This window comes from Takifugu rubripes, chromosome 1 (assembly GCF_901000725.2).
Source record: "Takifugu rubripes chromosome 1, fTakRub1.2, whole genome shotgun sequence".
In the NCBI taxonomy this organism is placed as follows: domain Eukaryota; kingdom Metazoa; phylum Chordata; class Actinopteri; order Tetraodontiformes; family Tetraodontidae; genus Takifugu; species Takifugu rubripes.
The window spans coordinates 25,162,779-25,177,089 of record NC_042285.1 but is presented as its reverse complement, the minus strand read 5'-3'; the positions used below and the strand labels follow the sequence as shown (position 1 = coordinate 25,177,089).

The following is a 14,311-nucleotide window of genomic DNA, read 5'->3' as shown; positions in this document are numbered from 1 at the left end:
ACTGAGCACGGCATGGTACATGCAGAGCGACTACAGTCTGGCCTTTGAGGCCAGTGGATGTGAAAAATCTGGCAGCCTCTAGAGAACAGCCTGTGTCAGCTCTGGCAAATCCAAGAGGTGGATACAAAGCAACACTTCCTGTAATGCTGCACTGTCAGACCAAGATTTATAGCAAACATACACAGCAGTACGTTACATCCTCTAGATTAAGCAAAACTCACCACAGTATTTTCTATGGGGGGGGGGGGGGGGGGGGGTTGTGCACAGCAACACGCAGCAAAATTCATAGGAAAATGGCAGAGAGAGGTTTTGCAACTCTGCGTATCAGAGCAGTGGCATTTCAGATATCAAACACTTTATAGGACGATGTATGGAGAAAAGACTGGGATTAAATATTTAAATATAAGTATAGTGACTTCTGTGACATCCCTCTAATATTATGAGGATACATAACTGCTTACATTCTGATACCTCCAATGGCTATATAAGGAAGTAAACGTCTCACCTCATGTAGCAAATCGTCATTTCAGTAGCTCACTCATTATCACAGGAGGGAACATTTCATCCATAATTCTTATACTGACTTATGAATCAGGAAACATTAAAAATGCAGAATTTCCCTTGCTTGGACATAATCCAAATATTGAAACCTATTTCCTTGTGTGGCGAGAAGTCTAATTCCTAACATGCCTATTAGAACTCAAAACCCCAGTTTAATAAAAAAAAAAACCACCTTCAACCAATTGAGGTTCACGCATCACAGGACACGGCCCCCTATTGTGCATGAAAATTGCACAGCCGTTTCTTTTTTCTCTTATGACTTCCACATTTTTGCACATGAAGCGCTGGCTTTAATAAATCTGATCAATTATTAGCAGCAGACTGTTGACTGGTCCATTTTTGCGACGACATACCCCCTCCTTCCTCTTTTTGTCAACACATGGAGCATGATTGCTCCCCAAGGAAGCAAGTTTACAGATTTAATGATGTTGAACTGAGGCAGCTGCTGCTTTTGTCTTCAGAACTGTGAACACCTCCTCATCTCACACATTAAAACATATATGTACTGCGTATATGGTGCTATAATATCATATTGTGTTGAATTGGATGCATGTTATGTAGCTAAATGATCTGTATATAAGAAATGGTGCCCATAAATAGAACACACTTGATATTTGCCTAGAAAATATATTACAATATGTAAATAATTCAGCCAAATACAAGTACTATACATCTTGGGTACATTTCCTATGCAAGGTGCTTTTTAGGAAACATTGTTGAGGATCAGTTCCATTTTTCAGGCTTTTTGCACTGGCTTTACACACAAATCACTATGTCAACCCTACAATTGTACAAAGCTCCAAAATCTTGATGCTGTTGGTCACACCATTGAGCAGATGTATGAGGCTGTTAATTTACAAATTCTAATTTATAGGATTTATAGGTTTGCGTCCAAGCAAATCGGCGTGGAGTGATTATGTAGCTGGAAGGATCAAGTTTTTGTGCAGATACACTCAAACTGTTTGATGTTCCAGAGCATTTTACATCTACACAGTAATCCCTTATAGCAAGAGGAATTAAGAGCCTCCTACATATGAATGTTTTAGTTGCTTTTCACTGCATGTACCTCGTGTATGTCAAACCAAAATTCTGTGTTAATATCCGCTCCCTGTGTGAATTCTTCAGCTATTTACAGAAACCACTTTAGCATGGTCCACGTGTTGCCATTATATCAGCATAAACAACATGCAATGACTGATTCACTCTTTTGTTATCCCACCAAGTCCGTAAGGCTGTGGTTTAGCTCGCTTTCACTGCTGTGCAGTGCTGATCTGAAGCAGACTGTTGTGGGTCCATAACGGGCCAGCAAAATGCCACGTCTTTAATGTCATCAGGAGAGAACACATGGAGAGATAAGAGAAGAAGCAGCACGTCCAATAAAGAGTAAAGACTACAAGGTGTCAGGAATGCCACTGGTGCACACCGAGTCTTATACAATATCTGAGTAGTAGCACTGACACACTTTCAGTATTCCATTAAATAAATAATAGAGGAAGCGGGAGGGCGATGGAACATTTGCTTTCTCCTAATGTGGAAAGAAAGGGGGTAAAAGATTTTTGCATCAACATGCGACTGTAAGCTGTTGTACTTTTTTACGGTTGACGCACACTTTCAAGATTGTTTCAGTGCATTCAAATGTCACACTTGGTCGTACATGTAGGGATTATTTAAAAGTATGGGCTTCTGAAACATGCACTGATTAATGAATTGGGTCGCACATACGGGGAGGTGGAATCACACAGCACAGGCTAATGGGATTTTAAGCTCTTCATTTTCACCACTCTCCCCATCAAACCCACTTTTTAAGATGTTGAGCACAGCAGCAGCAATCGGAAGGTGTTTTCTCAAGCTCCTCAAGCCCACACCTTCTTTTCTACATCAGCTTAAGAATATTTGGCTTAGTTCTTGTACAGCAGCCTCTTGTACTAATTATATGGGAACTTAAAAAATGGTTAATTGGGACACTTGGCAGCAATGATTAATTGATACACTTGCAGTTGTTGTTCATGATTTTTTAGTTCTTAGTCAAATGGAATTAAACTGAGATCCACGTGCCCTTTTTATAGAGATATTTAAGAAAATATGTGTATATATGATATCAAAAGTGTGTCTGACTTTAACTGTTTGTGTATGTTTATTTTAAACATATTTATATATCCATAATAATGGCTACAGCGTTTGCCAAGTGTGGGTGTGGGTGTCGTGGCCTCCAGCTGGGACCAATCTGTTAGTCAGGTGTGGCTCAGTGGCTGTTACCCAGACCTGGCCAGCAAGCTGAAAATGTGCACAGACAAGGTGAAGAAGACAGATTTCCCCGTGCAACCACACTTTCTCTCAGCAGTTCCATTTCTTTTACAAATATAAAAGGGCTGAGTCAAAATATAAACATCACTTTTATGACACAACGCCAGCATATCATAAGGTGGCCCCACACTGGAACAGCAGATGATGTCCCTCAAGTCACCAAAACAGCAATATGATGCATAATGTGTATTCTGCTGTTTAAGAAAGTGTTTACCCCTTTTTTATAATGATGGCTGGTTTAAGGTCCATATCAATATACATCTGAACATATGGGTAATGAAGACATCAATAACTGGAATAAATGGAATTGTATTCTTTGTAGGACACCAATGAGGGCTGTAGCTAACCAGCTCTCTACAAGAAGTTGCAGGCGAGGACCTTATGTTCTATGGATTATGTCTAAATAAAGCAACGGCAGTGTATGGATGTCAGTGTCACTGATCCCCTCTGCTTCCCAGACAACAGGTTTTCTTGCTGCAAGCTGTCACTGGCTTTCCAATTCTTTCAAATATAGAATAAAGGCAAGAGAGGGAGAAATCCAGACCATTTGCGGAAGGGAGGGGAGGTGACGTTCATCACTCGAGTGCAATGGCTTAGTTTAAGAGGCTTGAATAATCAGTATGTTAAGCTGTCAGGGTATGTGCTCACACCTACCACGCACTTACAAACTCCTGGGTGCTTTTTCAAGGGGGGGAAAAAATGCTGAGCGGCAGCAGGGAGTGCCAAGAGCCCAGACAAGGAGCTTTAGACTTTAGAAATATGTTATACTTTCCCCTGACATCACCAGACACGTACATTTACCGCACAGTTCTGTGTTTTTTAGAAAATGTAACTATAAGCGGCAGTATTACTTTGGAAGAACAATACAGAAAGGAGGGTAAATTGCATTTGAGCACCCTGATCTCATCGTCATTCCTGGTCAATAGACGCAAAACCCCTCTGATGGCCTTTTGACCGTCAATCAGTGTTTATGCGTATCCTAGTCCTACTTTTAATCAGTCGCTCCTGGGAAACTATGCTATTAAGAACAGTAAGTATGTAAGTAAATTTAATGCTATCTAATGATATAGTGGAATAATAAAGCAAGATGTGGTTCGAGGTCAAACATAAAGATGGTTCAAACAATCTCCAGGGGTCTGTTGAGTCTTATTTTGCCTGCAGGGTGGTACAGAACAGATTTGGGGAAACGCTGTTGCAAGATTGAATCTCTGCAGGGAGTGGTTAGAAACTCTGAAACAGTCCTGCGCACACCTTTTTAATAATTCATTACATGATGCAGACACCACTGAGGTGTGTAGAATGCATCCACCAGAAATGACATTATTTTGAAACATGGTTTCCATACTCATCAAAATGATTTAATGATTTTCTACAGTCTTCTATGTCCCTGGGATCACTGCAGCGTTCATGAATGGAGCTGGTTGCACTCCTCCATTTGCATATATAAAAATAGTCCAGGGCAGCAGGACTGCCTGTTTATGGCCATGCGTCACCACTGTCATAGTAGGAAAACGGCATGGGGCGAGGTTCTTTTCCTGCTCCACCTTCCAGCTTTTCCCTCTTTACTAACTCCCACTTTAGTTTTTTCTCCCAAACCCATCATCGGAAAGATCTCGCAACCTTCAGCAGTGTAAATTGCGTCAGCTGCTAGCTTTGCAAAGATTTCAGTCTCTATAATTCTCTTTGAAAGCTTCAGCTTCTAAAAGGTGCCATGTTCAATTTCAGCATCCAGCAATGTTCTGCACCCCCCCTCACGAAGCCCCGTGTGCTGTTATGAAATATGACACAGGGTAGATTGTTTTTTAACTTTACGGCTAAGCCCCGTGACAGAACTGCTTACTAATCAAGTGTGTGTGAAGGGGGACATGAAAGGTTCAAAAAAAAAAAAAAAAAAAGTCTGACCACCAGCTGCAGCATTGCTACCTTTGATTAGCAGCCATAATTTACTGCGGTAACTCTTTTACAAAATAGGACCAACATGTATCAATATAATTAAAGAAATATCAACGACAGTTATGTATATTCATGCCCTGCGTATCTTGATTGAGTCATCTCTAACAAATAACTATATTTTTAGATTTGACAACTTATGGCTGTCAAGTGGACAAGTGTCAGTCCATGTTCACACAGCAGTTTCTCCCCCAGCAGTGTGTGTCTTGAGCCAGCAGGAGATCCGGAAAGTCTCGAAAGATCTATGCAACAAAGGGCCAGCTGCCTGCAAAGCAGCAACTTCAGACTTAGATGAATCAGGGCTCAGTGAAGTCACTGGATTGATCTTAGTCATCTTTTTATAGTATGGTTGCGCCAGTGGAAATTTAGTGAGGGAACCAAACATGCAATTTCAGGATGTGGCCAGCTGAAAAATATATGTGTTGGGCAAAATTTACTCTTGCTGTCCAGTATCCTGCAATCATCATTTGTGTGGTGAGCCATCTTTCCCCAGTGACGTTATTTAAGGAGTCAAAAGCCTGTTGACTCAGATTTCATACTTTGTCACTTCTACCAATTCTGTTGTCTGTGCACCTTAATTGAATTCCCAAACCTTCCAGGCACCTGGAGCAGCTAACCTAGCAACTGTGGCATTGAGATTTGAAAGTGTGAAACTGTTCAGACACAGTGAAATTCGCTCATTGTCTCCAAGAGCGCAGATGAGGCGTAAAACAGGACACTCAATTGTCAGTGTGCCCATATTAAATGGTTTGTACAGTGTTTGACATATTATGAACAGAGTTTACATACAGCAGGTGCTTAAAAAGAAATTGGGGAAAATGCCACAAAGATCTGGTGTTGTTCTGGCATTTTCTATTGTGAAACGACATTGACACCTTAAATGTAGCTTTTTTTAAATGTTATTTTAGCAAATCCATAAATGAAAGTTATGGCATCTAATCACAAAAGCCAAAATTTTATAGAAACAATTCATAACATTTTGATCTGCCTTTTATTGTCAGACATGTAATGCAATCTGCCAAATGTGTTTTTATTGCTGTCTTTGGCCTTTTTCACCATTAATATTTTTGCTGAGTGCACTGCAAAGGTTTAAAAGGCCTCCTGTCAACATGATTTGTTGGGATGATATATGGAAACAACTGATAAGGCCGGAGCGAGCAGTTGTGACTTTCCTTCTGGCTCAGATTCAGCAGATGTTTCTTCAACATTCAATTTACACATCTTCATAATACAGCGGCTCAACACCTGAGCAGATTGATGTGATCACCGCTAACAGCATAAATTTGCTGTTCCTCGACATATTTATGGTTTTAGGAAAAGATGTTGAATCAAAGTGACATTGAGAAGTAACTGTGAAATATCGAGGGAATTTCATCAGAGTTAAAACCCTCAGAGTGACAGCTGATCTCCCTTAAGGAACCTTAGGAGCCCTAGAACTCTGCAGATGTTCTGCAAGTCCCTTTTTGTCTAGCTTGAGGAAGAAAGGTCGGAAAGCAACATTACCGCTGCGCTGGACATTGTCGTAAAGATCAGTTTTCGGTTACAAAAGTGGCTTTAAAATCCGCTGGCCATATTGACGTCTAACGCACTTAAGCTGGATGTCTGTCTGACTGACACACACCCGCGCTCGCACCATTTCCTTTCTGGTAAAGTGCAGGATGTTTGAGAGGAGAAGTAAGCAGATTTTCCCCCCTGGTCCTGCCAGGAATGCTTTATGTGCTGCGTGAATATTGGAGTTCTGCTGGAAGGATAGCTTGATTCAATCAGCCACGTCACTGCCTCGCAAAGGCTTTATACTTTGTGCAGTGTCATGTTTCTGCAGCCAGCGGATGGTCCAGTGTTATTTTCCAGAATCAGGGAAGTGGCCTAGCAAAAGCACGTGCGCCTGGCACGTCAGCAACTATAAATAGCAAACTAACGTGAGCACTTATCTCAATGTACAAGAATCAATTAGAGATGCATCTTCCATAACTAAAACGCAGCATGCTGTCCTTGAAAACTTGCGTATACTTTTGTAATGAACATAAACACCAAGACAGCTAGAGGGGGTGAGATTGCACAAACGATAAGGATGAAGAGATTGTGGCTTTTGAGAGGGAGGGGAAGTTGATATCGCTGTAGAATATCGGAGGAAGAAAGACGGATACAGTGACCTCTGTAAGATTATCTCCTGTGACGATGTTAGTGTTCCACGAGGGACCGAAGTGCTACAAGCAAAACTTAAAATATGCACACGGAGGCAGGGCAGAGAAGACGGATCCAAGTGAGTGCAGAAGAGGCAAAATCAACAGCACGACAGAGGAGGGTAAGTTAAAAGCTGAAAACAAGATGAATTAAACTGGGCTCACCTGTGCAGATGTTCCAGTTGCTGGGATGGAGAAGTGTCGGGAGAGTCAAAGGGTCCTGGGGTGGTCTGGGAGGTGTCGGGGGATCGTGGTCTGGCTTGAATTAGGGCTGAAGGGTGGTCCAGGAAAAGGGAGGAAGGATGGAGTGACAGGGAGATGGGGAGGCTAAAGGGGGGAGAACAGATGCTGCTTATCTCTCCCTCCCTTACCCTCTCTCTCTTTATCTCTTTTCTCTCTCCACCATAGACACACACTCAGAGGCAGACACCAAAACCCAGAGTCACTCAGATAATAGGCAGAGAAGGAGTCTTTGCTTTTACTCGTTCTGCCACAGGGGAAGGATGGGGTGAGTGCTCCTCCCACCCTCCTTCAGGCAGCCAGTAGCAAGCAGCGCAGAGTCATTCAGCAGCCAATCACAGTGGAGGCAGCCGGTGCCTTGCCCCAGCCAATAAGTGCAAGAGCTTAGTCGAAATAATTACAATATGGAAGGAGTCGTAAAAAAAAAAAAAAAAAAAGGTCTTTTCTTTTTGAAGGACAGGCAGAGCACTGCAGACCAGCCAGCGAGTGTGAATTTTGTGTGTTCAGAGAAATGAGAGATGATTAGATTCTGAGCCACCTAACCCAGCACTGAGCTGGCAAACACCCTGCCGCCAGCCTGCCAGAGACACCTCAGTCAGCTGGAGTTTGACAATTAGTCGGTCAACTGAGGCATACAGGATGATGACGCATTCGGGCACGTGTTCGTATTCACGAGATCTCAGTCCGGCCCCTTTTGCATCATACGGTGTTTACAGTTCTCATCAGGGCATATTTAAAGTTTCTTGTGTTCAATAAAAGGTCTGCTTAGGTACCACGAGTCTCAGATTATCAGTCGATAGCTCCCAGCTCCATAGATCATCCATCAATGGCTCATCGGCAAGTTGGAGAATAATGGTTGTATCACTGCTGCAGCCTGGACACTGAAATGCCAATTGTAATAACTCAGAATCTGAGCAAAGAAGCAGCTCTTTTCTTTGGTGTCAGCAAAGGCAGGTTGATGAAAAGTCAATTTTTCTAAGGGACGGAGGGAATTAGCCCAATTTTTAAAGGTTGCCGCTCAACTTCTTTACCAACATTCACAAACTCTGCAGCACATTACAGATGCTGTTGACGGTCATTAGGGAGAGATTTCATGTTAGTCATCTTTTTTTACAGCCTCTGAACCAGCTACTAGTGTACAAAAAAAGCCTAAAATGGTTTTGTGTTGTGACCTACACGAAGGGTCTGAAGCCTCTAAATGATATCCTCGTAATTAACGGTGGTAGTGATGCCACTCTGATTCCCAACATTTAATGCGGCCTAGTCGTCTTTCTAATAACTTGATTCCGCAATCCCATCGTGAGCCGTGCAAAGAATTTATAACATTTCAGCCTGTCATTTATTTTGAAAGGATACTGTCAGATCTGACAGTCAGGACAGGAGTGCACATTACATGGTCCAAGAAGTTGCCAGGAAGTTTTTTTTAGAATGATTTGGGGGGGAAAAACATGCATTAACTTTCTCCTACAACAGCTGAGAATTGGACATGCATACTTCATTCCAAATTAGAAAACTAATTTCATGGATATTCATGTTGCACGTTTCCTTAATCCCAGGCTGGTGGAGTTTATATTAAATCGCGACTCTAGCAAACCATTGCATGACGATGCATCATCGTGATAAATTCTATCAATGTGGACCTTGCATGGAAATCCATAAGTCACAGCAGAGGATGGGGGGGCAGTAGTCGTGTGTAAGGATGCTATAATTTACAGTAATATAGATACACGGAACAGAGCTGATCTGAGCCCTGTCTGCGTGAGTGGGAGAGGAAGGGACATAAAAAATTCATATGGAGATGGAAGGAGATGTCACATCGAATATGTCGCCAGCTGCAGTGATGACCACGGGAAGTGAGCTGTGTACTGGTGGCGAGGTAACATGAGACTGGGTCTGTGGAGTTCTAAATGACACCATCACTGAGGCTGAAGGTGATGCAACAACGAAATGATGTCAACAACATCAACAGCATTTGGCTTTGTTGGAAACGTTTCATTAAGATAATATTGTTTTCATCCATTTTTTCCCCGATTTACTTTTTTAAAAGCACGTTATTTAATGAAAGGCGATGCTCCACAAGCCCCCTGGGGTTTCCTGTCTTCCTTACAATAACCTTTCATGAGGACTGTTTAATTAAATAATTAAATTGCATCTCTGATCTCCAAAGAAAATGTGTTTACAGGCATTTGGTTGGTCAGTTGGGATGAGAGCAGGTTTTACTAAGTGGTCACAATACTAACACACCCACCGTAGATAAGACCCCCCTCATTAAATATTTAAAGATGAGGAGGGGGGTAAAAAAGAAAAAAATAGGCTTAAATGCCAGAAGATTCACATGGGGATTTTAAGCCACAGAAGCTGTTGCTCGTTATCTGTCTAAATGTCAGTGGAATGTGAGTGCCTCACAGTGGGCCTTAACTAAATTATACTACACAAATGTTGCTTCGGGTCTCATTGTTACCCTTTCAGTTGATGGGGAGACACAATCCAGTTAGAGGCAGAATGCATTAAAGCGGTGCGTGCTTTCTTAATGATTTACAGCACAAATATAGCCGCTATATATAGAGAGAACCAGTGAAAGCTCCAACCCAAGCGGGCCCTCTGACTGAGCTGTGATTGTTGCATTCAGCTTAATGTCAACAGCAAAGGCACTGGCATCAAATAAAACCCTAACCGGAGGGCTGACAGAGATGGCATTTGACTTCCACCACAAGTGTAATTAACTACCCAATATCTGGCTGTCACCTTGTTGTATCATTACCAGAGCAGGGTGATTTCAGTGTACGTAGTTATTAGTTTGAACCCACTAAATATAGCCTTGCTCAGCCATTGTGATAGCGCTGTTCAGCAAAGCCAGCTGCTGCCGAGTCCTTCCTGACCGCCCCCCACCCACTCTAACCTCACTGTCAGGGAGCCTTAAATGGCTGATAATTCACCAATCCAATCCCCCCCTAAAGATTTACTCAACCAAAGACTTTTAGATATTGGATGTGAGTTATGATTCTGGTTTATTTTTCTTTCAAATGGGGACGCCACAGTGACAGAGCCCCCTCCCCCAGTCAATTAATATAAGCCTTGGAGCTGTCATAAGGCTGCTCATGGGGTTGAGATGCTTAAGAAGATGATATGATGAAATCGAGTAGGAAGTGTATTTAATGATTATTTTTAGGAAATTCTTTTTTCACAAGGTTGATGAAATGCTACAGTGCCGTCAGTCCTGTGACAGCTTTGCTGTATTTTAATAGAAATGTGAAACTTTTAAAATACAGAAGTTTAAAAGTTTTACCATGCTCAATGTCCTCTACATTGTATTCTTGTAGCTTTTTGCTGAGCTAACAATTACTTGGGTGCTTGGGCTTCTTATTTGGGTTTAGGAATAGATCAATCCATAAATAATCTATATAATAGGATAAAGATGTTTCAGTTAAACCTAATTGCATCAGTTTAGTATCGCCTGGGGAACATAATTCTTTAATTTCTGGGGTTGTTGTGCTTTTATGTGGATAGGGACCTTGTGATTAGTTCAAGGAAAAAAAGAATGTATTGGAAATTACCCGAGTTTGACAGAGATTAAAATCTTGTGGTATTTTTTTTGTGGTTTATAACTGACATTTAAACAATGTTGTAGTTAAAAGATACAAAGTAAAAAAAATAATTTAGTTGTGCCCTTTTTTGTGGAAAATATGTTGACGCTTTGGAGCATCATTCTCTGCATTTCCAGTGACCTCTGCTGGCCTAATGACGTTAAAACAGCCATTTTACAGTAAATTCCCCGCTCCTCCTAATCTATACCCTACAATACATGCATGACGGTCTCATTTATGATTTTTATGAATAGCTGTGACAAAAGAAATTAATTCCTTCATTAAATTTCTTTCCAGCTGCCTGAATGAATGAATGAATATTAAAGAGATCCTAACCTGGGAAAAGCTGATAACTCATCAGTAATTCAAGAAATCAGGTAAGATGCCAGTTTACAAATCTGGGATGAGATGCATGAAACAGGCAAATGTCACAGTGGCTTTGTGAGGAGATAAGAAATGTCACATTTGATGAGAATGGGGAAAAACAATTAGACAACATTCTATAGAAATGGAATTATTTACTTTTTTTCTATTGAGTCCATCAATCTTAAATGTGAATGTCTTAAACTCAAAAGTTAAAATGCTTTTAAGAAACTGCTAAATTAGGCCAACTTTGAATAATTCAAATTAATCTTCTTAATCAAAAGTCATCTTGAAACACCTAACTATAAAGAAGAGATTTAAGCGGATTTCATCAGCCAATGACTGGTGACCTAATTCGACTCCTTAAAATCCACTTTACTTGAAAAGCTACTGTAGACTCCACGACTGCTGGCAATTTATTTTCTTAGAAATTAACAACAACGTTATCGGCTTGACCTGGGCTGTGTCTTCGTTTTAAACAAACTGATTACTGAACTCGGCTTCCTTTTTGGTTTCGCTGCTTCAAGACGTGCTCATAATGCAAAATCAATTTTACTTTTAAAGAATTGTATTTGTCCTTTTGGATAAGGCCACCTTTACATTCCATGAGGTGTTAGGTCAGTGGGATATTTATGACACGTATCATTAGCTCTGCAGTTTGACTTCATGGTGAAATTGGATTAACCTGCTGCTGTGATTTAACTGTGAAGGTAAATAGATGATGTATGAGCACCTCTCGCGGCCTCTGGAGATACAGATTTGTGGGGGAGCCAATGCCACGGGACATAAAACAGCTGGTCATGGCCGCTGTCAGGAGAATTAAGGTCACGGTCCTTCTGGAGGTCTGCCGTAGATCGTTCGACAAAAAACCAAACACACTATGATGTGTAATTGTTGTAGCTGAAAAAGACTTTTATTTGGTGCCTGGGGAGACGGTTCAACACAAATTATATTTTAAAAAGAAGATCCACAGGTTTGGTAAAATTATCAGTAGCACCCAGTTGAATATTTAATCCAAGGCTACAGCATACACTGTCTCTCTTAACCTTATTGGTTCCCCCAACACCAATGACAGCCATCACGCCAACACAGATTAGTAGCAACTAATCATTTCCAGCTTACTTGCTGATGAGTTCTTTCAAAGTGGTTCAATAAGGGAAAAAATCTTTTTTAATCCAAGGCTCAATTTCAGATGGGAAGAATCCCTGTGGAATGATTAATATAGTGGTGTCTCTGTTCAGCAAACTTATCTGAATTTTAGTGTGATGTAAAACATCAGAATGCACTTCAGGGAAAATAAAAAAAATAAAACGGCTCTAGCTTTCCCATTTTAAAGACTTGGTTTAAAATATATACTGTATTTTGTAAAAATTTAGAAAAACCCAGGGTGTGTAATAAGGCTGATTAGAAGCTCTTGAGAAAATTTAAAACAACTTTTGCCATGTATAGTATAAATGAGTGTTTAGCATGACTTATTTATTCCAATTATTTTGTCCTTGCATATCTTCATTCAAAATAAATATCTGTATTTTTTTTAAATTTAAAATACTATTTCAGTTTGCTGTACCCCATCACAACCCACAAAATTCAGAAATGAAACTGGGAAAATGTGAAAACGATCAATACTAAAAACAGATGAATATAACATTATAAACAGTTCAAAATGTCAAACGTCAGTAATGTCAAAAAAAAAAAGCACAAATGTCAAACATAATACACATTATTTAAAAATGGATATGATTTTGTCTCCTTACTCTGGTCTCAACCCATGGAGTAAATATGTGCCAATGCCTCCAAGACAAAAAAAGACCAACTCGTCTCTCTTTAACCCATCTTTGGCGTTTCGTGGAGGGACGGAGCAAGCGATTCCAAAAAGTCTCTGCCAGGCCAAGAGCCACAAGGCGAGTTCGTTGGACCAAAGACGTTCACAGGGTGTGCTTCAGACTGGGGCCGAGAAAAAAATCTAAAAAAAAGATTAGCTGGGATTTATTTTTTGGAGTGTGACGTGAAGGCGTTCTCTATGCAGAGAACAACGTAGGAGCCAGAACAGCTGCTGGCGGACTGCTGCAGGAGGTAGCCGCTCTTAAGTGATGATGCCAGACCAGTCACAGCGCGATCTCCCGCTCGCCATGTTTCACAGTACTGGTCTGTTTGCCGGTGGCCTTTGTTGCTCGATCCATGCCAGACCATTTTCTCTGGCCTGGGCAACAAATACAGACAATTTGGTCAGTAACTGTGAGTCCACATCCATATATAGAGTAACAGCTGGTGGGACTCACCATGCACTATCCCTGAGAATATCTCTGCCATCGAAGGAGTAGATGGGTACATTCTCCGTAATTTTGCTAGCTTCGTCACCAAACATCGATTCCCAGCTTCTGAACAACACTTGGTCCTGAAAGGATGATAATATGATTTAGTATCTCTCGTTGATATTTAAACACAGGCACACAGCGCTACACTATTAATTTGAGGTCTCACCTTGAGGTTCACGATGGGGAAGTTGTCCCTGTCTGACCTTCGGACGATCGTGTAGAGGTCTTGAAGCTTGGAGGAGAGGAATGCTCTGAAGGTGCCCTTGAGTCCGATGGCTCGGGCCTGTTGGAAGCAGAGGAAATCTGCCCCGCGGATTCCTCGCATGTTACCCGTGTGTGGGGCATTTAAGGCGATGAGATGTAGCTGAGGAGACAGAGGTTTGTGCTTAAATACGTGCCGTGGGACCGTTTCTGCTACAGAGTACGATACATTTGTGTTGAGACGTGCTTTCCTTTACTGTGCTGTGGCTCATACTCACTGCTGATGCTGATGTTTCAACATTCCCGAGAGGCTGCAGTACGGGCGGGTTGGGTGGTCGCTGTGGGGTCACGGGGTGTTGGGTCTCTGTCTGAGTGCCTGATCGTCCTTCTGTGTGGCCCGTGTGTCTCGTTTCAGGGACTCTGGGCTCATAGTGGGGAGGGTAGTTGTTGTTGTTTACAGGCGGTTGTGGTGGAGGATCAATGGGTTGTATAGCAGGTCCACCCTGGGAGTAATGGCCAGCGCCATTGTTGTGGGACTGGTCTTGGGAATGGGGATACAGGATGACAGGTGGAGGCTGGGCCTCTGCCACCTCGTTCTCCTTCAGGAGAT

General features: G+C 41.7%; 2 protein-coding genes and 1 long non-coding RNA gene across 11 annotated transcripts in view; 1 reads left to right on the top strand and 2 right to left on the bottom strand.

Annotated features, from left to right (window-relative positions):
* pcbp3 (poly(rC) binding protein 3) overlaps positions 1–7,479 on the bottom strand; it is a 30,520-nt gene extending 23,041 nt beyond the window's left edge. Inside the window, exon 1 of one of the 2 annotated variants that reach the window (XM_029833647.1) lies at positions 7,164–7,479. The gene's annotated coding sequence lies outside the window, so the exon portion shown is untranslated. The remainder of the gene's footprint in view (positions 1–7,163) is intronic. The other variant, XM_029833639.1, reaches the window with a different exon arrangement.
* Positions 1–14,311, top strand: part of LOC105417586 (uncharacterized) — a 69,878-nt gene that overhangs the window by 49,240 nt on the left and 6,327 nt on the right. For all 3 annotated transcript variants that reach the window (XR_003887827.1, XR_003887828.1, XR_003887826.1), the window contains exon 2: positions 11,120–11,199. This is a non-coding gene — a long non-coding RNA (uncharacterized lncRNA). The remainder of the gene's footprint in view (positions 1–11,119; positions 11,200–14,311) is intronic.
* col18a1a (collagen type XVIII alpha 1 chain a) overlaps positions 12,072–14,311 on the bottom strand; it is a 50,709-nt gene continuing 48,469 nt past the window's right edge. For all 6 annotated transcript variants that reach the window (XM_011612212.2, XM_011612198.2, XM_029833608.1 and 3 more), the window contains 4 exons: positions 13,980–14,300; positions 13,667–13,864; positions 13,465–13,580; positions 12,072–13,385 (listed from right to left, as the gene is read on the bottom strand). In XM_011612212.2, coding sequence (XP_011610514.2) covers positions 13,172–13,385; positions 13,465–13,580; positions 13,667–13,864; positions 13,980–14,300 — 849 coding nt within the window. In that variant the 3' untranslated portion in view covers positions 12,072–13,171. The remainder of the gene's footprint in view (positions 13,386–13,464; positions 13,581–13,666; positions 13,865–13,979; positions 14,301–14,311) is intronic.